Source organism: Pecten maximus, chromosome 11 (assembly GCF_902652985.1).
Source record: "Pecten maximus chromosome 11, xPecMax1.1, whole genome shotgun sequence".
NCBI lineage: Eukaryota > Metazoa > Mollusca > Bivalvia > Pectinida > Pectinidae > Pecten > Pecten maximus.
The window spans coordinates 17,725,860-17,750,448 of NC_047025.1; the positions used below are offsets into that span (position 1 = coordinate 17,725,860).

Here is a 24,589-nt window from a genome sequence, read left to right on the forward strand (position 1 = left end):
ACAAATGGACATTCACGTTTATACATTCACATAACATCCATCTATAAATACATTTTTTTTTCATTACTCTATCCTGAACACTCCTTGTCTGCAAATTTAATAAGCTCGAATATAGTAGTCTTTGTGGCCTGAAAGGTAGTGCTAATTTTAGCTTCATGCGCTGGTAACATATCAGATTCAGAAATATCGTAAGATTTTTCGTATCATATCTAAATTAAATATCGCCTATAGTGGTGCGGTAATTGCAACCGACTCAAGTGAGTGTGAAAAGTTTCATTTCCACAAAAGCTTTTTTTAGATCACAAGATATCATTGGCAAATGTATGTTTTCTTCTCCTAAAATAACATCACATCAATGTACCACAGTTGTATATTTGATGAAAAGTGTTTAAAACTAGAAAATATAAGGAAAAATCTAAATTCTACCTGCGCTATCATATGACACTTTTAGACGGACGTAAAATATGCAATAATAAAATGTAGCTTTCTTTTTGAAAAAGAAAATAAATAAATCCCAAAAAATGATTTATCCAATTTGACACCCGTGCTTGGCCCCCATGTTTTAGTCGTCCCTTTCATATACAAGATAATATCTAATTCAAATGGGTCTCCCTCTCTCTCTAATCCAATCAATGTACATATGAATATATGTAATAAAATTCTGACAATCACTGCTTAAAACTTTTCACTAGCTCACAGCTGTTGTATTTATGTTTCTTTACCGTTCTTTATGTGTAGTTTAACTTCTTACGATTCTTTAGTTTATTAGTAGTTTCCTCCTCGCAGGACTATAATACCTTTACTTCGCCAATGTAAAGTCCCTTTTAAACCTTTCTCAGTTAATTAATTCAGAACGGATCCTCACTCACTACTCTTGTTCACATGGGAAACATATCTGTATTCAAAAATCATCATTTATGCAAAAATCCATTAAGCTTCAGGGTAATCCTGTATAGAAACTAGTTTAGATAGCCAGCTTCTATAGACTGAAAACATAGAGAAAATAGCCAAACCGCATGGCTCAATGCTTTCCTGTGCCCAGTTTTGGCGTTTAATTATAGCCATGTTTCGTGCCCGGTAATCAAGACAGCAGACCTGGGCCTCATTGTAGGCCCATTTTAGGGATTCTTAGCACCCTGTGTAACTTCAATATCAGTGATTGTGAAAAGAGATATTCTCATAAATATATGCAGGGCTTAGCTCTTTCCTTTCACCTCAAAACGGATGACTTCTATGTTTGCCAAACTTCTAAATGTTCATTATTTTTCAAACTCAAGTTGATTTTGACTGTTTAAGCATTCCCATCATCAAACTGCATTTTCAAACGTTTACAATGAATAAATAAATGAAATTAATGGGAGTTTTTCATTCCTATGTTTGCACAAGGTCTTGCGCCTAGAACAGAGGCAATACAGCCAATTGTATGCATGGTGTTTTATGCAAAACAAATTTTGTAGCCTAAATTCACAATTTTCTATAGAAATTTGAAGGTTTTGATAAGAATCTAGAGTCATCATCGAGTTGTATGGTTTTATCAAAGAATCTAGCGATTTTTTTGTAGTCTTTCTTAATTTCATTTAATAAAACTTTTATATTGTCCTAAACAGACTGACACCCACCTAACAATGTGGTTCATGAAATTTATCATTGATTATTAAGCAGTGTCGCCCTGATAATGACTTTGGCTCTGATCGTATTTACATTCTCAAACAAAATAAAAGGGACTATTCATACCATTTAACAAATTACAATTACTAGTTGGAGAACAGACAACCATTCTGGTCCCAGTCCAACAACAGGCTACACTTTTAACACTACATGGAGGTTTAAAAAGTAATTAATTTTGAAAATCTAGACAAGTCTATCGTTTAAGTTTCCTAAACAGACATCCTTGAGGTTTTAAATTCTGATCTGACGATAGAAGGAAATTTGTATTGTGCTCTCATTGAAAATAAAACTTTGACAATTTCGAAGTATATAATTACTGGCAGTGAATACACTTGTTCTGACATAATCAGGGAGTTATTGTATAGAGCTGAGGAAAACTGGTGGTCTAATTATAAATGTTCATTAAAGTGTCCATCACAGAAACACTTCTAATTAGAAATAGGTAAAGCGATAAAAAACACAGCAAAGGAGGATCCAGTTACTGTCAATTACATCACAGACAATTCTCAGTTTCTTTAGAAATGAAACAAGAGTTGTTTATCTGTAATCCACATTTCATACCTTAATCAAACATAAAACGGGTGTAATATTCCTAATTTTCTACATCCTATAAATAGCATGTTTGGTGTTTCTCGTTTGATAATTGACACCTAATAGGGAAAAGGCATGTTTGAACCAGATTCTAGTTACCTGGTCAAAACCATCACACATGTTTTCTTTTTTAACAAAGTCTCAATGTTGGGAAGAGTTTAAATGTTGATGAAACTGACCTATAAGTTGGTATTTTAAAAATGTTTCTTTTCATATCAATTTTTTATAATTTATCTGTTCTAAACCCAACTGATATTTGTGTTTATGATTCAAAACTGTGCTGGAGGAAATGTTTATCATTAGTTACTGTTGACATCAACAAGAACCAGTAACACAGAGACGCACATCTCAACCTGTAAAAACACTACCGTTAAAACTTCATTTAGTTTGCCCAAATCTCAAGAAATAGACAAGCTCTGCCGAGAGATAGGGTTCATTGATGATAGTGACCTGGCAATGAGTTTTTAATCACAGGCCTACCACAATCTAGAATGTAAATGTGTTACATTTAATTTATATAGACCCCATCTCACCAACATTTCTTAATTTGGGGAATTCCTTAACCTATAAAATCTTTAGAACATGTTCCTTAACTATGATAACACTTAACTGCCTATATGATACTGTGTTATGGAATGTATGGTACTATACCAGACTTGGACCAGTTTCTGTATACAGAGCACAGTTACACAAAACTCATTTAAATACTGATTTACCTTTACTTTACACCAATCATTAACTGATTCTGGCACATTTGTATCGATAACGAGCTGCTATCTTGTTATGTGGTATAAAAAACTTTGATAAAACATTGACATTTGTGCGAAGACAATATAGTTAAAGTTCTAAAAATCTGAGTACGGCCTAGCAAATACAAATACATAAACTACATAAGTATATATATATACTGTAGCTGGCTACTGATTGTCATTATAGGGAATAATGTTGACAAAACTTTAGGATGTTACCTTATATAGAATAATGTTTACAAAACTTTAGGATGTTACCTTATATAGAATAATGTTGACAAAACTTTAGGATGTTACCTTATATAGAATAATGTTTACAAAACTTTAGGATGTTACCTTATATAGAATAATGTTGACAAAACTTTAGGATGTTACCTTATATAGAATAATGTTGATGATAATACTTTACGATGTTACCTTATATAGAATAATGTTTACAAAACTTTAGGATGTTACCTTATATAGAATAATGTTTACAAAACTTTTGGATGTTACCTTATATAGAATAATGTTAACAAAACTTTTAAACTCATATGCTAACGATGCTAACAAAAAAGGTGTTATATTATAAAGAAGAAGTTTACAAAACTTTACTAAACAAATAGCATGACTACGAGAAAGAAAAAAAAAGTGCTATGAGATTATTATCATGCAAATGATGTTATTAAAACTAATTTTGAATACAAATTAGCCAAAAATTATAAAACTTTTAAAACTTTAATATAAATTAAGATTTTAAACTTGCAGACTGCTAGCAAGAAACTTGATTACTGACACCTCGAAAATAATGGGAAGAATCCAAGTTGTTTCTGAAAAGTTCTGCACTATAGAAACACCAGGCCATTAAATGTCATGGTGTCCTTTTTGAAGACAGGAAGGTAGAAATGGAAATACAGCAACAGAGAAATACCAGGTGACCAATCACCATGGTAATTAGAATTTAGGATCTTGAATTAATTACCACCCTGAATTAGATGTAATTTATGGCTCCTGCAAATTATCATCTGTTCTGGCTTCTCATTAAAATGCAATCAAAATGGAATTTACTGGTCTGCACCAGCAAGTACATTTTGTGAGTTTGTGGTTAATTGGCCTCAGAGTGGGTTCTAATTTGGATCGTTTAATTACAACTGGTGGTGTCAAACTAAGGGTGTTGACGTTTTATTTCGGTATCAATAATTCAATAACATTAGGAATGAAAATGATTACCCATAATTCTCACTGTCTTTTTATAGGGATAAAAAGTGCAATGTAATTTCAGATGTGAAACAAGCGGCCACACTAATCAGAATTAACAATCATTATTTTAGTATAATTCTACCTCTGTTCAAAAATTTCAACTACGCATGCCACATATATGGATTGTTTCCAGATCCATCTTTTGCAAAAACGTCAAAATGTTACAATCCAGTAAGTGTTGTTTAAACTTGTTTATCATGTCTATATCCTAGCATCTCAATGTCATACATTTAATTTGCTTTGTTTGCTATGGAATGGATAAAACAAAATGGAAATGGCATATTGAATTTTTTATCTATTCTTTTTCCTTCATTAAAACCTGAAAAGCCCAAAAAGCCTTAGACAGGCCGCAGACAATATATGTATGTGTTTATAATTTCCATCTAAATTCCTATGTATGGGTTTATTAATGCATCACATACATGCCCGTAGTGCTAGGCAAAAGCGTTCACTGATCAGTAGATCAATATGGCTGATAAAACAGTGGAGATGGAAGCAGGTCGTGAGGTATACACACATTCTTTGTGTCTGCATGACGGCCATAACAGCTCAAAGGTCACATTTTCAATACAAATGTATTTGGTTTGGGTATATATATATAAAAATATTGTTCAAAAATTGTTTTTTGCGTACTCAGCAGGATATTAAAACAGTGAAAAATGAATATGGAAGAAGCAGACGGCCGAATAGATGAATGAGGTGACAACAACAGGTAGTGATTGACAAGTCGCCGTCACCCTCATCATTTGCGGGAGAGAGACACTTCCATGTGTGTCTGCCTATCTGTCTACTGTCGCTTTTTTTGAGGGCACGCAGTGGCTACAGGCGAGACAGAGAAATCATCATTGTGTGGGTGCCACAGCATCAAGATGAAGCCTAGTACAGCGTAAACCTAGCAGTCATAGGCTGCCACTGTGCCACATCTTTTTTAGCTATCAGTGTGTGTGTGTGGACACAAGTCAGCACACAAATACACACATACCGTCTACAACTGCAATCCAACATCTATATATCGCTTATATCTGATATTAAACTACCGCCTTCACCGACAACCCACAACAGCCGGCAGAAAATGGTAGGTGCCTCTGTACAACAGGAGTTAGTAAAACAAAAAAGTACTCTTATCATTTTTGTAGTGTGTACATACTATATATATAAATATATATATACGTGTTACCTATATACTGCTAGGCACTTACTGTTATGGTACACCTATCACCACCCAAGCGAATCATTGAACATGAAGGAAGTCCGTTTAGCCTAAACTCAATATCTGCCATTAAAAAACCTAGAATAAAGAGTTAGTGATAGTGATATAACCTTACCCGTCAGTGTGGTAGAAGCTAGCGTCCCTGTCATCCTGCTCCTTAGCCCACTGGTCGTGACGACTTGCTCCACTCATTACCGACACAGACACATCAGAACTTTCGTTATTTTAATTTTTCTTTATCGGCGGTAATGACAATCAGACATATATGTACCACACAACAACCCACTGCCAATAGTAGTCATTCATTCCCTTACACCACTACACAATTGCTGAATGCTGTGGTAGCCGGGAGGTCATACATAAGATTAGAAGCCTCTCACTGTACATACGTAACACTAATAATCAAACCAATCGCCATTTGCTTTCTCCCTATTCTCGATCTGATCTCCTCAACACCTCCTTAAAACTTCACCCGCTCTAGTTCTCCCGGTGTGAAACAACTCGTTCATATGTAATTTGCTTCATCTTTGTTATGTATATACATTTGTCTATAAAAGCATGCAAAAGCCGGCCTGTAGAATGGCCTCTGAGTCATGTGGTCTATCCCATTCATTACAATCAAACTCATAAATGCGCTATCAACAACGAAAGCCAAATATTAGAATATGAATAGATAAAAAGTAGAAACTTTTCCCCTCCCTTTCCACAGACGGGAGAACATTTAAACAAAGCTACGCTATAATGGTTACCTAGGGCGACCGGAGTTTTCTCTTTCTTTATGAAGGGATATCCTTTCCACTCCTGAGCACCGATAAAACTCCTTTTAATAATGAGGCTACTTGAGATTTCAAATTGATTTAAGAAATTTGTTAGAGCCAGCCAAACAATGGACTGAGACCTAATGTAAATAACACAGACCTATTCAGGCAGCTAGGAACGCCAACAAAAATTTATTCTCCCTTTTGTTTACCCTGTTTGCCAATCAACCGACTTTTGTTCCTTAAAACATCTTAGTCTTTCATATTTGTATAGTGATCTTAAACAGTCCAGCCTTGGTATACCTGGAGGGTATTGTTCTAGCTAGCTAGCATAAAGCCTCTCTTTGTCTTTACAATTCTAGTGACATATTTACTTACATTATAATGCCAAAGAATGGTTCAAAAGATCTGACCATTCACTAATGAGTACTCGTGGGACAGGACAGGAACTAGCATCATTACAATGTTCAAACAAAACGTCGGCCCAAATAAATATTCCATGCTGATTAAAATCAAACATTTCTTTTACCCTTAAATAACTTATTTGATCCCTTAGAATGAAGTATTGTGCTACACAAAACAAACAGCCTTTCTGTATGAGTGAAAACTAGGCCAATGGTTGAACCATATATTATTATGTTTATTGCAAATTTTCTACATGAAGTTAAAACCAATAGGAATCTCATTAATAATCTGGCTATTATGTGTCCTGCCACCACAGCGTTTAATGAATAACCAACAATGGCTAAAATAGAATTAACTTATTAAGACAAACCTTCAAACGTCTTACGAAATAAGATCTTGTTTTCAAATGAGAGAGCATTTACGTAATTACCTTGCCGTTACACGAAACCTTTAGGTAAAGACTTACAAAGACATGTAAAGTGTTGGGTCAATTTTTAAAACGCTCAAGTTAATTGTATATTTTGTTTATGCTGTAAACAACAAACCAGATGTAGTACACTGTAATTACACTAACAAATGTATGAGAAACCATGCAGATATGTAATGCATGCTGACTGCATTTCCACTCCGTGACGTGCATTCTCATCAAAATATTTCCCAGCAAAGGAAATAATGCACTGTCCATTGCATAAAAAAAAATTAATAGATTTTTTGGGGCATTTGCAAAATCAGAAGAGGAGATGGTTTTGGAAATAATTAGGCTTCTCTTTCCGTGATATTTTCATTTTCTCGATGGTTGTTATAGCAACCGACATGATTATTTATGGTAGAGTGAAGACCTACAGAAAACTTCCATCTATATTGTTTTTACTCCATTGATTAGTGATTTGCCCATTAAGCTGAATAAAGCCTGATGGTACAGTTGGAATGACAACAATACACATAATCAAATATTCCATTGTTATGGTAATCATTTTAATGTTTTTGGCCTTAATTCAAATAAGGAATAAATTACTTACCTTTTTTTTTATTACATTTACTTTCTGGAAATTTCTTTGTATGGCAAAACTTTGTTATCTCAAAACTACCACCACTAATACAATAATATATAAATATTAAACTGTTTTTATACTTTTATATCCAGCTGTAGTCAGAGCATTATATACCCAAAATCCTTCCCTGCCCTTTTTGGTGATGGCCAACACTTTTTAACCAATATACATGTATATATTTTCAAAGCTATCATTGATGAAAGTTTCTATATATTAATGCAGGCTAAATTTTTTTTTTCTTTTTTATTAAAAGTATTTCATTTCACCCAGTAATGTCGGATGAACTGCAAGGGTTTGGGGAGTCTTGAGATCAGCCCAAAAGACAATTTGGTGACCTTACACTTATTCAATTTAAGCCATTTGTAATTACATGTAACACATTTGTAAATACATGTATTAGATAAATTTAATTAGAGATAACTGAATTTTGTTAATAAAGGTAACTGATTATTGTAAATACAGGTAACTGATTACTGTAAATACAGGTAACAGATTACTGTAAATACAGGTAACTGATTACTGTAAATACAGGTAACTGATTATTATAAATACAACTGATTATTATAAATACAGGTATGTGATTATTGTAAATATAGGTAACTTATTACTGTAAATACAGGTAACTGATAACTGTAAATACAGGTAACTGATTATTGTAAATACAGGTAATTGATCATTGTAAATACAGGTAACTGATAACTGTAAATACATGTAACTGATTACTGTAAATACAGGTAACTGGTCATTGTTAATATAGGTAACTTATCACTGTAAATAAAACAGATATTTTTTTGTAGAAACTCCTGGACCAACTTACCAAGCAGTTTGATAAAGGCATTTTTTTCTGTTTGACTTAAATGAATGATTATAATGAGAAGCCAATATCCCATGCTTACAATAGTTCTAAAATCTGTTAAAAAAGGATGTTCAAACCTTACACAATAGATGAGTAACACCTCAAAATCACTTTAATCTCTCTTTTTGTCTACTTTTTATGATGATAAAAAATATATTTAATATTGAATTTTGAGGTTTTGAACATCTGTTTCCCCAAAACAAACAGCAATACATACCTTCATCATCAAACAGGATTTTGTCCTTGCCTTCGTCATACTCCTTGACCATGTAGATCTCGCCAGGGTCAATGTCAACTTGACCATCTTCCTTCATCTGCATCTGCTTGATGCCCTCACTGCGCAGGTGGCGGAGCGATCGGACATGTTGAATGAGGTTGAGTTTGGCGCGGGTAGAGAACTTACACAGGCTACAGTAGTAGTATTTGGAGTTGGCGTTGAGTTTTGTCTCACACATCTGGAGGTGGACAAAGAGTTGGGCGTTACTCTCATGGCGTGGATTACCAGTGTGGATCTGGAGTTTGTGGATACTGTTGGTGTAGTAGTCACAAGAGTTACAGCGGACCTGCACTGGATTGCTGACGTTCAGGTACTTGAGTCGCCACTCATTGCTGGCCCCTCCCTCTTTGATGTGGTTGACCAGTTGAAGTCGCTGTAAATGCTTGTCTGTCTTGCAGTGCAGCTGGAAGTTGGCTTTCAGGTTGGTCTTATATGTACACAAACTACACATGTAGGTACCCTGTGACACACTGATGTTTTCCTGCTCTCGCTGCTTGGTACGGTCAAGTTGTAAATGCTGATGAAGAGATTCGAGAGAGTCAGTTGCGTATGAGTTACAAACACAACAGGAATACATTCTTGCAGCGTCTGGGGTCTGAGGGTCAAAAGCAACACCCATCCCTCCATTCTCTTTTCGCAGATCCATTGGAATTTCACCGTACGGTCCTTGCATGTTTGCCATCATCATACTCTGGTCGTAGCCGAACGGGATGTTCCCCTGTGAGGTCATAGGGGATGACATGCCGGCAAGGAATGATGGATCATTCTGCAAAAGCATCAACTGATTCAGTTGCTGTATCTGCATGTCACGTTGCATATGTTTCATGTTCTGCTGAAGGACCATCATGTTGTGTGTATGCTTCTCACTCGTCATGTGAATCCGCAGATTCCGCGCCACATTTGTTTCATAGTTGCAGACATCACACTTCCATGTAGGCTTGGGTTTGTTCTTCTTCATTTGCTGTACCGCTGTCTCGGTTGGAACAGGCTGTTGGGGCGGCATTTTGACCTCGCCTCCATTCGCCAACTCCTGTACATTGTTGAGGTGTTTGTCAGACTGCATGTGTATGCTGAGGTTTCCTTTCGTAGTTGTACTATAGTTACATACCTCACAGCGATACGGTTTGTAGCCGCATGAGTAGCTCTCCCCACGTGCCAGGCGAGGGTGCGACTGGTTTGTCATGCAGTAGATACATTGTTGATCATTATCAGGGTGCTTTTCTTTCATATGGATCTCAAGCGTCTCCTGGTACTTATAATGCCAGTTACATTTCGGACACTTGAGTGTCTTGCACGAGTTACGAGAATGCATCATGGTCATGTGACCTCCGAGAGACTGAGAAGAGCTCAGAATCATGTCACACTTTGGGCATTCTACGCCCTGGGCACGCCCCTGTGGGTGGTCCTCACACACCCCAAGGAACACTGATGACGGGTGGCTGGTTGCCATGGGCAATGACATGGTAAGAGATGGCACAGTACAAGAAGCACTAGAAGACATACCTAGACTTTGTCTGTGGTTGCTAGAACTCGGGTAAACGTTTTCACTCTGAAGTGACACGTCCTTCACTGAAGATGTTTCAAGGTCAAAGTCAGACCCCCCACTATGATCCTTGATTCCTGAGGTTTCACTGAGGTTACATACAGATTTGTTAAAATTTGTCCCTTGACTATGAACACTAGCACAGTCCAGCATAGCACCATGGTTAACCCCTGACTTGGCACTGCCCCCTGTGGCCTCTATCCTCTTAGAGTCAGATAATCCCTGAGTACTAGGGTCGTGTAATTTCTCAGTTTTCAACTGCATCATCAGTGGACTTGAGTTAGCTATGAGGTTGTCAGAGAGCTTTGGCTTGGAATACACGAAACTGACCGAGGTTGTATCCTTCAGACTACCTGGATAGCTGGAACATAACATGTTTGTGGGCGAAAACAACTCTTTTGAAGAAGGTTTGGCTGAGGGAGATGGGGGTTCGTTAGATGGAAGTGATTTCCCAGGTTTGGGTTCCAAGAATGACATGAGGGGTTCTTTCTCCTTGCCCACACATTGTATAATGGCAGATGAATTTTTCTGAGACATGATTGTCACCTCTTCACTGTTCAGTGTCATTGAATGCTCAGTTTCAGCGTGTGCTGTGAAAGACTTTGCGTAACCAAAGGACAGTTTACATATAAAACACATGAGAATAGGTTTTGTTGGTACCGAGGTCCAACCTTTACTTGCGTCTGAGGTAGATATTCTATCAGCAGTCGCACTGCCATCCATATCACTACTATCAGCCTTGTCTGTCTTTGTTTTCCCTGAACGGACGTCATACACACGATAGCTGAACATCATCGGGGCCTGGTGGGGGTAGGGATGGGACGAGGGAGCACTATAAATACTGTTCAACACAGAAGCTGGATTTCTAGGAACGAAGAAAGCATTAGCAACATAGGGGAAAGCCGAGACCTGTGAGTGAATATCACTGCCTTTCCTGTCTATGATAATACCTTCTTGATGAGGCAAGTCAATAATGGAATCAAGGTCACTCAGGTCCGAGTCTCCACCCTCAATTATATAAGCAGAACCATCCGAATTGTACACAATTTTGCCATCAAAACTTTCCCCGTCACTGAAATCATCCTCCACATTATTACTTGAAGTCGCAAGGTTTGTTCTTTCTAGTGGCGTTCTATTCCTGAACGGCGATGGATCAGCTCCTTCACACTTATGTTCCATGTAGGACTGTAAAGAAGGGTAACCACTGTCACAATTAGCACAGTCCACAGGCTCATCATCCTTCACCGAGCTTTCTTCTTCTTCCTCATTCATTTCCTCTTCTTCCTCCTCCTTCCCTGGTGGGGAAGCACTGGATATTGAGTCTGATGACTCCATGCCTGACTCTGCTGATCCGGATCCATTTGTCGTTTCAGTATTTCCAGGAACTGGCAACTTGAACTTTAAACTTAGATTGGCAGTGTCTGATTCACCCAGGCTCTTGGAATTAAAGAGTCTGCCTGACTCTGATCCCTGTTCTATGTGGTACTTGCTGATTGGGGAAAGCTTGCCCCCGTAGGAGTTAGGGGCTGAGGTGAGAGCGAGTGCCATATCAGGACTGGGCTGGGTCCCAGGGGAAGGACTTAAGGGCTCAAAGTCCATAATGCTGCATTACTCTTCATTTCTTTTTCTCTATTCTGTCATAGTTTTCATCTGTAAAGAGAAGAAAATATTTTAAAATCTTGATTACAATTTCAAATAAATATAAAGAACCGACAGCATCATTCAGGGATCCACAATCGGGAGTCTACAGGTTCCTATGTGGTGACTGTAGAAGGTCTTTTCGTGTCTGTACATGTTCCCATTGGTGAGGACATCAAATTATTTTCACTGTAGTCAGACACACTAGAGATGAAAACGAATGCGAAGTCAGTGATTTATATACATATTGTACACCTGCTCCACAGGTATAGTACCTAGGACATGTAACAGTACTGTAATTATACAGGCAACATAGGGTCGTGTTAAGGCATAATTACACATATTTCAATAATGATGCCGCAAAACTAAAAAAAAAAAAAATTTGTCATGAAACAATGTTTTTTTCTGATAAATGTGAAAGCTCTGATGTTAGAAAATGTTACATTAAATTCAATAATTACACCATGCAACAGATGCAATTTTCATGAGCTTCTAATTGAAAGTATTGACTTTGTAAATCTTTGAGTTGCACATACTTGGGAGATATATATATACATTGTGATTATACTGGGTTAGTGATTATAATTTGTATCTCAGAAGAGTGTCACTATACTCCAACCGCCAACTAAACACCCCTAAACATAATACAAACTTATTTCACATGGGTCCCGACTTAATTTATCTGGGACAAAGAAAAATCTCTCGGCCATCTTTTATGTGAATTCATTTGGTCAATAAAGGTCAGCTATAGTTAGCCTGGGACCGGTCAAGTGTAAGATACCAGGACACAATTAATAGGTGACCATATAATGACCATCCAGTGTCCAGAATAATGTGAGTGGCCAAGCTAGTAGTCACCACCTATAGCCTGGTTGGGCTGAAGGAGTCCTTGTCAACCAAAGAAAACCTACCAAATTCATCCTATACATTTCCTCCTGAATAATTAAATCAGCCATTTTCAGTATCTAAAGATTCCAAGTTTTAAAATGGGTAGTTAATAAAATGTTGTAAAGTATTTTAATATTTTATTTTACAATGAAGATAATTGTATTATATTAGTAGAAAGAATATAATTTCCCAACCATAGTGTTAAAACTTTGTGGACTTGATAAAACTGAACAGTGGACAAACTGAAGCGGACATTAGCAGTGACCTCCATGACAGTAGAGGACACACAATCCGTACATAAACTGTAAATATAGCCCAGCCATAATTAATAGATGACCACCTAATGACCTCGGGACAGTGTATAACAAACGCTCTAACAACAGATTGTCTATATCAGGTTGATTAGCCTCTAATTGGCATTCATAACTTTTAGGTACAAATAGAATGTTGAAATTAAAAAGGGAATTTTGAAATTAAAATCAGTCCTTTGGTAGAGAAGAAAACCTGGATTGAGTTGATATTTGTGTATTGTGAGATGACAGGTATTTCTGTAATGATTAACATAGGTACTGGTAGTAGGTAAGAATCTCTAACCTCAGGGTAGATGTACCTATGGAGTCTACGTATAGCATATATCACAAAGCACATTACACAACCTTGTCAATTAAAAACTACCATGATTAATAATGACAAAAATTTTGAATCACATTTTTTCTGTATTGACATAGTTATATTTATTTTACATTATAAAGAAATAGGTCTAATGGAATACCTACCATATAGCACGTGATTAACTGAAATCATCATTGTTAATTAATTTCCTATGTAAGATTTATCATCAATAGTCTATATATCTACAAGCACTTATTTTGTTTTGATGCTGATTTCACATACAAGTTACCATGGAATAGAAGTAGTCTGGGAGAGGTTGTAGTACTTTAAGGTCAGACCCTACATCCGTCTGCTGCTATAGCCCTGACATACAGAAAGAGGCTGACACACTGCCCATTGACGGCCACCATACATAAAACACTAGTTAACTGTATCAACTCTACTCACATCTCCAGTGTCATGGTTCACAACTGGCCACCAAGATGTCGGCCACAGCGTCCAGAAGGTACAGAGAGAAGGGAGCACATGTTTAGGGTGTCCACACTGTTTTGGCCTACCTGTGTACTTAGGTCTGACCCACTGGACATACCACACAATACTGATGGTGATCACATCATTGACCCCAGGCTACCTGTCACTCTTCTCACCTGGCCTTGATAGGCCCTCATCTGCATACATAGCTCATCAGGCACACATACCTGTACTGGCACTGCAAGAAAGTGCAGGTAATTGAGGGGGCACTTGTACCTATACAGGTATCAAGGGGCTAACTATCAGCTAGAGAAAGGAGGGGCAGTCTTCTGTTCCAACACATCCAGGTACACTATGAAGGGGACAAACCTGGGGCACAACATATGATGTAAAGTTACAATATTACAGCCCTTCAAACTGATGAACAGAGCAAATATTTGGAGTAGGGATTTATTCTATATCTGAATATTTTTACCTGTAGTTATAGAAAATACATCACCTGTATTTCAACTGTATAAGTATATTTCAATTGTAAATATGTGTAGAGATTATTTTACCTGTATATATATATATAGATAATACTGTATCTCACCTGTAATTAGAGAGTAATATCTCACCTGTAAATACAGATGATACTGTTTATCTCACCTGTAAATACAGATAATACTGTATCTCACCTGTAATTAGAGAGTAACATCTCACCTGTAAATACAGATAATACTGTATCTCACCTGTAAATACAGATAATACTGTATCTCACCTGTAAATACAGTACCTGGGATTCTACAGGAAAGCTGTATATCAGTGACATTATCTTACCAGCAGACTAAGACAGATGCTGATTGCAACACACACCTTTGTCTACTGGAGATCTCAGGTATGACTTCACTAATGAACTATTTTGAAGCACACCTGCAGTTACTGCAATCAATTACAAATTACCAGAACTTGATAACTTGATTCAGTTATATGTAAGACTTGTACAAGTGTGGAGGATAAATTATTGTTATGTATCACTATTTCTTAGGAGCACAAACACATACTCATTCTCACAAAATCTGAAATCTTACATATCTGATACTCCACTGAAATTCTCAAACTATGTATAACATAATACAATGTATAAAGTGTTAATATATTATGTATAACATTATATATAAACAATAAAATTATATATAAATATATATTATGAATAACATTATATATACTCTAGAATTATATATTATGAATAACATTATATATACTATAGCATTATATATAAATATATATTATGAATAACATTATATATACTATAGCATTATATATAAATATATATTATGAATAACATTATATATACTATAGCATTATATATATTAAATATATTATGTATATCATATACCCAGATGGCTGAGTGACTGAGTGGGTAACACACTCACCTCTCAATAAGATGGTGGGTGTTCAATTCACCAACCAGACAAGAAAAGGTATGTTGAAATATCAATTGTCTAACCATCTGGAATATTACTTTGCACTAATTTTGACACATGATTGGACCCATGTGAATTTCATCCAGCCCGTGCAGCTATTACTTGATACAGAATGAAAAAAAAAACAAAAAAAACTTGTTTAATTATCATTGGCCAATAAGCACGTTTTATCTTTCTTTGGTTATATTTTGCTGAACTACACAGAAATGAATTAAATTTATATTTGAATGATCTTAGCTATAACTTTAACACATGCAACGTAATTCTGTTAAATTTTCATAACCAATTGCTAGCTTTTTTATAAATAAAACATTAAATTAAGAAAGGAATTTAAAATTTATTCAAATAATTTCATATAATTTAAATTGCTGATTTCAAATATGATTATGTACCACATATTGATTTATAATGTCATTTTAACTGTTCTCAAATTAAAATCTTTTTGCTGTATATTTGAACAAATTGATTAAATCTTTGTTTTTAATTTAAAATACAGAATTACAACTCTGATAATTTAATATTTAGATGAAGTTTAGTTTCAAGTTCAATCTTGTGCTCTCAAATAATAACAGCTTTAAAGTGCACCAGCACAGCAAACTTATTAATAAAGTTTAAATAAATAAGAATAATTTGGAGGTTTTATTTATACTGCGATAATTACATAGCTCAGTATGACTACACCAATAATATGTTAATATAGTCTTTATAGCGTTCAAACTTGTTCAAACTCAATATTTCAGAACCATTTCTTTTTTTGAGTAGAAATCTCTTAAATCCAAAACGAATCTTGAACCCTCACCAGGAATTTTTCCTTCTCTGAATTTTGTTGGATTAGCTGTGAGCATTACATCCTGGTGCAACCAAGTTTTTCCACCCAATTTTCCCATAGATGACAAATTTGCAGTTGAGACGACCAGAGGACTGCAGAACTCATTAGAAAGGTTAATCAAAGCATGACTGCTTGTAGACAGTGATAATATGTCATTTCTCCTGTTCAGATAACAATATTTTTCTTAACTCTGACATCCAAGCAATAATTAGTTCTGCTAGACTACTTTACGAATAAATTAGCTCCGAAATTTGAAAACTGGTTTAGGATGGTATTGTGAGAGTAAGATGGATGGGCTGTGAGTTATGGAGAGGCCAAAGAAACACACCCCACTAATTCATCCTTACCTCCTCTTTTGTAAACACGCTAAATAAAATTTTGGCCTTAATGAGGACAAGTGTTTTCATTTGATGTTTTTAACGAGGTTTTGATCCAATAGGTCCTTGTTTAGTGGTTTTAATTATTCACGGGCATATGGAAGGTTGGTTGTGATTTACAGCTATGTACAGGTCTAACCAGCTACTAGCCATGGTTATCCCTCATTACTACAGGGCAGGATGTTCTAATTTAAAATCTTTCTTTTCTATTCATAAGCTTAATGATCAGAAAACACTTTGAAAATGGACACTTTATTATAGAGTTCCACGGTTTTTAAGACGGTTTTTAAGACGAGAATTTTATCGTTTTTTGACGGGTTCAGTTTCATAGATGAGATGACGTGCTTTATTTCAGTTTCTGGATCCCACTTGATCATGGTTGAGAAGATAAGTTGTAATTGTAATTACTAGTCTTATACAGCAACTTCAAAGACCTCACTCATAAAATATATCTCTCTTATTGATTGTGAGCAATGGAAACTGCCTATACTGGCACTGGGATTGTGACCAGGCATAAAAATCTCCTGTAAGAAAGTGCCAGTATGAAAGAGGGAGATGGATGTCAGGCCATAGGAATTAATTAAGTAGGAAGTGCACAGCTTATTAAATATTGCTGGTTGCCAATTAATCCTACTCTTTGTGTAAGATTTGGGCGGCAAGCGACCTCTAGGCATTGGGTGAATTTTTAATCTCTTGAAACAAATGGAAGCTGAAGTCCTGTCACTCCCTGTTTATTTTTTCTTGGCTGATGAAATTAAAGATGATTAGCGTCCAGTTATCCGGGAGGTTGTCTGACTTTTTGACCCCTCATCAGCTTCATACTTAGAGCATTCCTTCTCCATTGCCTTCTCAGGCTTGTGCAATCTTCCCATGTGTTAATTGTATATGTTGGTTGAGGATCCCCGATTTAATTACAGCTGACTTTTATAGTCGGGTTCTGTTAGAATAGGTTACTCCCCGAGCTTAATCACAACCCTGCCTGATAGCTGGACCCCTAAAAATTTTCACATGAAATATAAAACTCCTTCACATAGAAGATATTTTTCAGACTTTGTTATGAATTCTAACTTTATCAACAAATCTACTACTTCAATTGGGACAGCCTGCTTTGAAGATTTCCAATTACTCTTCATTAAGTTTATCTGCATTAATCACATACTGCTATACTCATATACACAAATTCTCGTTTAATTATAATTATTCCATGGCTGTGTGTGAGAGAGAGGAACCATTTGGCACTGCGGGTAGTTTTTATACATATTCATTTGTAGGGAATCATTATTATTCCGTGTTTAAAAATGTTATCATATAAATTATTTGAATAATGTAAATAAAAATAATCATATGCATTTTTCTGCACCATGTTGCTTTTGTAATTATGAATATTCAATTTTTTAGCTATTCCATCTCATCAATAAGGCCTAGTCTTTGTAAACTGTACAGCTATCTAAAATCATTCTCTGTAGATCTGTCACCAACAGCTTCATCAAAATCATCCAATCTTTTCATTAAAAAAAACCAATGCTCTCAATACCTCACATCTATATTACATTTCTTAAAAAGGTAAATGACTGTCACCCGTTAATTGAATAGAGATATGTCCATGAGATAAAGACTATGGGTGTCTGCTAATGATATAATCAGGAACATTAAATAGCATAGGGGATCACTTTTACAGAACAAGACAAAGATAATGGTAAAATAATTGTTTAGACCATTCTTGGACAACAATAGCAGCTGTCAGAAGGACTTAAAACCCACAGGGGAAACGGACATTTCAGTAACAATGGAGGGACTATTGATAAACCCTCTCACCTGGGGTAGATAGTGACAGAAACAACTATTGACAGAAAATACCTGCACAGGTAAGATCTTATATAATCTGGCTCTCTTTTACACATAAAACAATGTTTACCTACAATATCCTCATGTGAGACCAAACAATACATTCTCTATACCTCTGTAGGGGACGGCTTCCTGTCAATTCATTATAGCCTATCACACATCTAAATTCATACCAGCTATTAATATGTTTTAAACTCTCCAGAATTTTAAATTTTATAAGTGGATTTGATTACTAGTTTATCTGCATATGTAATATCAAAGTTATGCTATCAAAAAACTTTGAAGCTACAACAGATTAAAATACTAAAAAGTTGTTTCTGAGTACAAATAAATATTGACTTTTTAAAATTTAACCATTAATGAAATTTAAATGAAAAAAAAAGTTAATTTTCAAAGTAGATGTCATCTGAATAAAAAACTAAAACTGAAAAAAATAATATTTAAACAAAGCCATCAACTTTTACCAGTCATTAAGGTCCATTTCAAGATGTTTGTCGCTCATAAATTCACTACATTTATACACTTTCACTAATATATATTCCAGCTAAATTAATATTCTCAACAAAACTGAATCAGGCAAAGAAAAAGCACTTAAGGTTCATTAACTTCTTTCTCAGAAAGCTCTATTTAAAATTGTCAGGAGATTTTATACAACTATAGTTAGTTCATACCTGTAGGGACATTTCTATAGTAGGAAATATACAAATGAAATGATTTAATGAAATTCTGCGAATGTTATTATCAAGGTTTCATCCTTCAATGGCCACTACTCCTAAAAAGATATAATTCAGCTGTAAGTAATATAGATTTGATGATTTCCATCGTACATCCAAATCATGCTTTATATTAAATGTTGAAAGTTCATGTTTATGCCAAAAATATGTATTGTCTATCTGTTGTAAGACATACTTAGATAAGACAAATATTTGAGGTCCCTTATACAACAAAATCTCATAAATGTACAAAAAAAATGTAGATATGGAATGGAGGTGCTAAAACTGGTCACAAAACCCTGTGAACAGGAGTGTGGGGTGTGAGATAGTGTCAGGGTCGGCCATGTCTCCCCTGGTACACTACCAACCACTAGATTTATGACTTTACAGAGGCCAACAGGTGCTTGTACTCCCTATCATTACCTTATTTTACCCTTTCTTATCAGTCCCATTGAAAGTGATATCTTTTCAAGTGATTTTTTTATTCCCTAGTCTTTCATATCACAGAGGAGAAATATTCCTTTTAATTTTTTCAATGAGATTGATTTATTCCAATTTGATAATACATGTCTAGTAACAATTTTCTTTGTTAACGTGAATGACTTATATATTGTGAAATGAAGTGGTACATCTATTAACAATCACTATTTTTTAATATGTGTTTTTAAAAACCATTAATAATCTGAAATAAAAACTTCTCTTTAGAAAGGTTTTTGAACATATATAAAATAAGTTTGAATTTTTTTTTAACAATAAATCTCATTTTATGAAATTTAAAAAATGGTAATGAAATTGTTAACATTTCAATAATGTGCTACGAAAGTTCAGTTTTAATTGAGAAGCATACAAATATGAGACAGGAAAAAAAGATTGAAGCAATCTGAATGGTGATGAGCTATTTCTCATAAGACAGTACATTGTGTTTGAAGCACATTATACCTAATGTCATATGTGGTGGAATGCTTTTAGCGATTATTTTTTAATTCTTTGTTAGCTCCTGTAACCCATCATCTAGATGCCATCCCGATAAGGGCCGACTTCTCTAGCATAAAAACACATTTTGATGAAAAGTCAAGATAGTTTGGGATCTACTAGGTTAGTCTTAACACTATATAAAATCTCCGCATGACCTAAGTTTAAAAATTGTTAATTGTTAAAAATGTGTAGAGTTGTCCCACAGGTGCACTGTTGATTATCAGGTGAATTCATTACACGGTAAATGTTCTACAGATTTAAGGAAATATTAATCACATAACAACCGGGAGTATTTGTAGATTGTATGTAACACGGTGATGACAATCATCTGCGACGTTCCAGTAAGATATTTTTACATTTAGGAAACATCACATTCAAATCTTGTAAAACCTACTTTTTTCATAAAAATCAGGACTATCAAATCTTTATCAGGACTATCAAATCTTCAAGGCACTTACCGTATCACAATAATTCTTTTTTTGTGATATTTCCTATGACTGAGTAAATTATAGTTTTATCAACATACAGAGTTAGTGTCCCATGACTGATTGCGGCAATTCCATCAGTTTACGTCTCAAGTCTCCTATTCATTCATCATTCTTCAAATATTAAACAACACTAAAAGTATCCAAAAACCAACCCATTAAAACAGAAAATACCAGTGAAGGAAACCGAGTGTTGGTGTTAATCCTGGGTTATCTCCCCTCCTCCATGTGTCAGCCTCTGGTACACAGGTGTACAAGGCAGCACCTTCACCAGGTAAACGGCCAGATAACTGTTACCTTGTACATTTTTTTGTTTTCCACACGAATATACATGTGACTAAGTGCATGGAGCCCTTTGATGTTTGCATGCTATCCAAAGCCCACCTCAATACAACTTAATTAACTCATTACCATAGGAGCAAGTTTGATCCTGTTCGTTATCAATGATTACACAAAAGATTAGTACAGTCTAATTTCCACCTACCCTGATTATAAATGAAGCGATTGTTAATCTTTCTTACCTTCAATTAATGCCAGGTATAAATTCAAGACAAACAAAAGCCAGCCGGTGTGTGCGAGCTACACTTAATAATTGCCTTAGTATGTGTAGGGCCTCTGTCATATGCTAAATTTAATCTATGTTATTGATTGCCCAGATTTTTTTTGTTTTGAGTCATATATTAATTGCTATAAGCCATGTTTTATCCATACTTTTGCTGCTGAGCTTTCTATTACAATCCAGTCAACAACAGATGTGTCATTTGTTACCTTTCACAAAAGAAAACTAATAAATTCTGTTACTTATGATAAAACGATTAAAGTCTAGCACTGGGTGAATATTTTAGAAAGTTCTTTGAATTAATAATTTCAAGTATTTATGACTTATACAATAAAAAGGAAACATTTGAATAATCAATAAATTTGTCATTGAGGCCTGTATTAGTCGTTTCTGTTGACAATGTTATGGTAACAGTTTGCCTGAAACACATGGTCTATAGCTTCTTAAATGTAGCCTACCTGAGAACAAGCTACCTGTGTAAGTTTTCTTGTAGTCGATAATTAAAAAAGATCCATTTCCCTTAAACAGTTCACAGTTGGATTTGGCTAGAAAACCATTTACAGATTCAAAGTATCAAAAGATTCATCCCCTTCTTTCAAAGCGTCGACAGGGTTTCCCAGCCATTCAGGTAGGCTATTGTCCCATGTTAAATCGTCTAAAGAGGATATCAATTGGAATTTGCATCTGGGATAAAAAGTGAAATATATCTGAATACGAAATTAGGCAATCTAACAGGATTAAAGTAATTGTAATGGGAAGGTTGTTTCATCCACAAAAATGTTATAGAATTTACTGGCCTCCTGGGGTCAAAATTTGATAAAGAAAACGAAAGCCTCAGAGTGCCAATGTGACGTCCAACCATTAAACATACTTTTTAGTATTTCAGGATCATATTGGAATTTCTATAACTGCAAATTAAATTTTGACGAATAAATAATTCGGATTTAATTTGCCTTCCAAGTTTTCATAAAACCCATTACATCAAGCTTTTAAAATTGTGCTGAAAAGTTTAAATGTCAAAGCTTGAAACTATCAAATCATAATCTGTGAATTTTATGAAAAGCTTTTTTGAAAATCCTCTTTTGATCATCTGAAGTTAGTTCCAAAGTTTGTTTTTGAATAAATGTAATGAAAGCAATGTTTTTTCTGAAAATAGTCCCAATAATGTTTTATCAATGTATGTACAGTCTTAAAAAAACCCTTTCAAATGAAAAACATATTCAAAATAAATTATATTTTATAACTATATATACCCAAAGCAGAAATGTTAGGCAGTTATTGATATAATGTTAATAAATATCTACACATGATTATCACCATTTTACAATTCTCTAACAAATAATATAACTAGTGTAAGAAATGACCAGAGTGGAGAGGGGTCCCTACGGATACCCCCCCCCCTCAGAACTGTCAGTGGCACATACAGCATTATAAACCATTTACACAGTAGCCCCTCACTATTTTTAATCAAGTTGAATGTGTAAGGGGCAGCAGGTATTGATCGATGTTTGGTCACCCCAGTGATGCAAAAAGGCCATGTCAGTGAGAGCCTGATGGGAAATTTGCTCAATCAAGGCTTTCAAAACTTGTGTGACAGCTGAAAAGGCTCCGTACTCCATCCCATGGTTATGCTTGCAGACTTATTAATTAAGTTGAGGACAGAATTTGTGTGCCCTCTCCACTATGTAGTCCCTGACACCAAACTTAATTCATTAGGGACATTCATTATCTTAGTGCCTCAGAAAAATTCAGACAAAAAGAATTGTGAATTTGTTATTAAATGATATATGGACGGACACTGCAATCATAAATAAACTCGATTCATGGTTACTTGAAAAAAAAAACCCACAGACATATTTCAGAAAAGAAAACATATTTAAGGTGTAAAATGTGCCCTTAGGTCAGATAGAAGGGTCCTAATGATGTGTCTAGTTAGTCCTAGATAACATACAAACAATGGATGAATGTCTGTTTGGAAGTCTGCTGATAAAATCACATCATCTCCTAATCCCCTAGTAAATTCCTAAGGACTCACCTTGAGGTCAAATGACCATCAACAGTGAAACACAGGACAACAACCATCTCAACAACAAACCCGAGAGAAAAATAAGTTCAATGAAACAGACCTAAACACCAACTGTAAAATCATAACTATTGTTAACAAAAAAAACAATGAAAAAAAAAACAAGTGAAAAAAACTGTTTAAAAAATGTAAACGTAAATATATGAAGAGTCCTTACCATAGAGAGTGAACAGGGTCCATGTAAACCAGCGGTGATATAAACACTCCTCCTCACTACATCCATTTACTGTTTTTGCTGACCCACTTTCAAGCTGAACAGATTAGCACCTCCAGATATAATTTGATGGACCGATAATCTTAACTTTCTCCCTAGTAGCGATGGAGAAACCCTGAAAGGGTCGGTGCTCACTCACTAGACAGTGTACAACTGGCCAGTTTTGTTGCTGTGGCCTAACAGACACGGGGAGGTCCATCCAACAGGCACTCTTCTCCAGCTCTCTCTTTGTTAATTATCCTCCAGTGGAAGGGTCTTAATTTCCCCATCCATAACACAAAACACTTCTGTCTTTTGACCAGCACAGCATTGATCAGTGAAATATATCCGTTCTTGTGTGGTATATATATGTATGTATATAGATATCTATAGGCGGATGTGTAAAACACTCTGTTACAGATGATTATCAGCCCTATATAGTGCTAGAACGTTTGTTTTGTTAAAAGAAAAAAAGAGAATTAAGCATGATAGTGAGATGTGAGGAGCTGTCTCCCTCTCTGACCATGCTATGGAGGCCGACTGGCTCAGCCCTGGTGGCCGACAACCAATCTCTAACCATCGCCACACAGATTAGCATGGAAATATAATTTGGTAAAACTTGATTGGAATAAGTCAAATTAAGAAAGCCTGCCCCTCACTGCAATCACTGCGAGCAAGTCCAGCTGCTGTATGGGAATTTAATGAAGTGATTTGAGAGGGAGGCCCTACTCTGTGTCACTGGAGATCTACGGTAATTATGACCCACAGACAAATCACTCATTAACTGCTTCAACATGGGAGGATGTTACTACTACATGGTCACAAGCTTTTCTAATGTATTTTTACTACCTCCTCCGATTTTTCACTAAACTTGTCTACAGCTAGCAGTGCCCTTTGTTACACTCAGCCATTCAAGGCATTGCATGGCCGATGATAATTCCTTTAAAATGATTTCATTACTTCATCCTAATATTTTGTTTTCGCTGTCTGACAACTTCTCCACCAGCATGGTGTTAAGGGCTGGATTAGATCAAGCTTACCAGGACAATATATATATATACCAGCAATTTGCTGTGGTGTTTTAAATTTATTTATGTCCACACACAA

The 24,589-nt window shown here is 35.4% G+C and overlaps 1 protein-coding gene across 2 annotated transcripts in view; it reads right to left on the reverse strand.

Moving 5' to 3' along the window:
- The window catches only part of LOC117337463 (zinc finger homeobox protein 4-like), a 90,502-nt gene that overhangs the window by 28,135 nt on the left and 37,778 nt on the right, over positions 1-24,589 (reverse strand). Inside the window, exons 1-2 of one of the 2 annotated variants that reach the window (XM_033898452.1) lie at positions 13,934-14,051; positions 8,746-11,998 (exon numbers count right to left, since the gene is read on the reverse strand). In XM_033898452.1, coding sequence (XP_033754343.1) covers positions 8,746-11,947 — 3,202 coding nt within the window. In that variant the 5' untranslated portion in view covers positions 11,948-11,998; positions 13,934-14,051. Of the gene's footprint in view, positions 1-8,745; positions 11,999-13,933; positions 14,052-24,589 lie in introns of those variants that run through there. The other variant, XM_033898451.1, reaches the window with a different exon arrangement.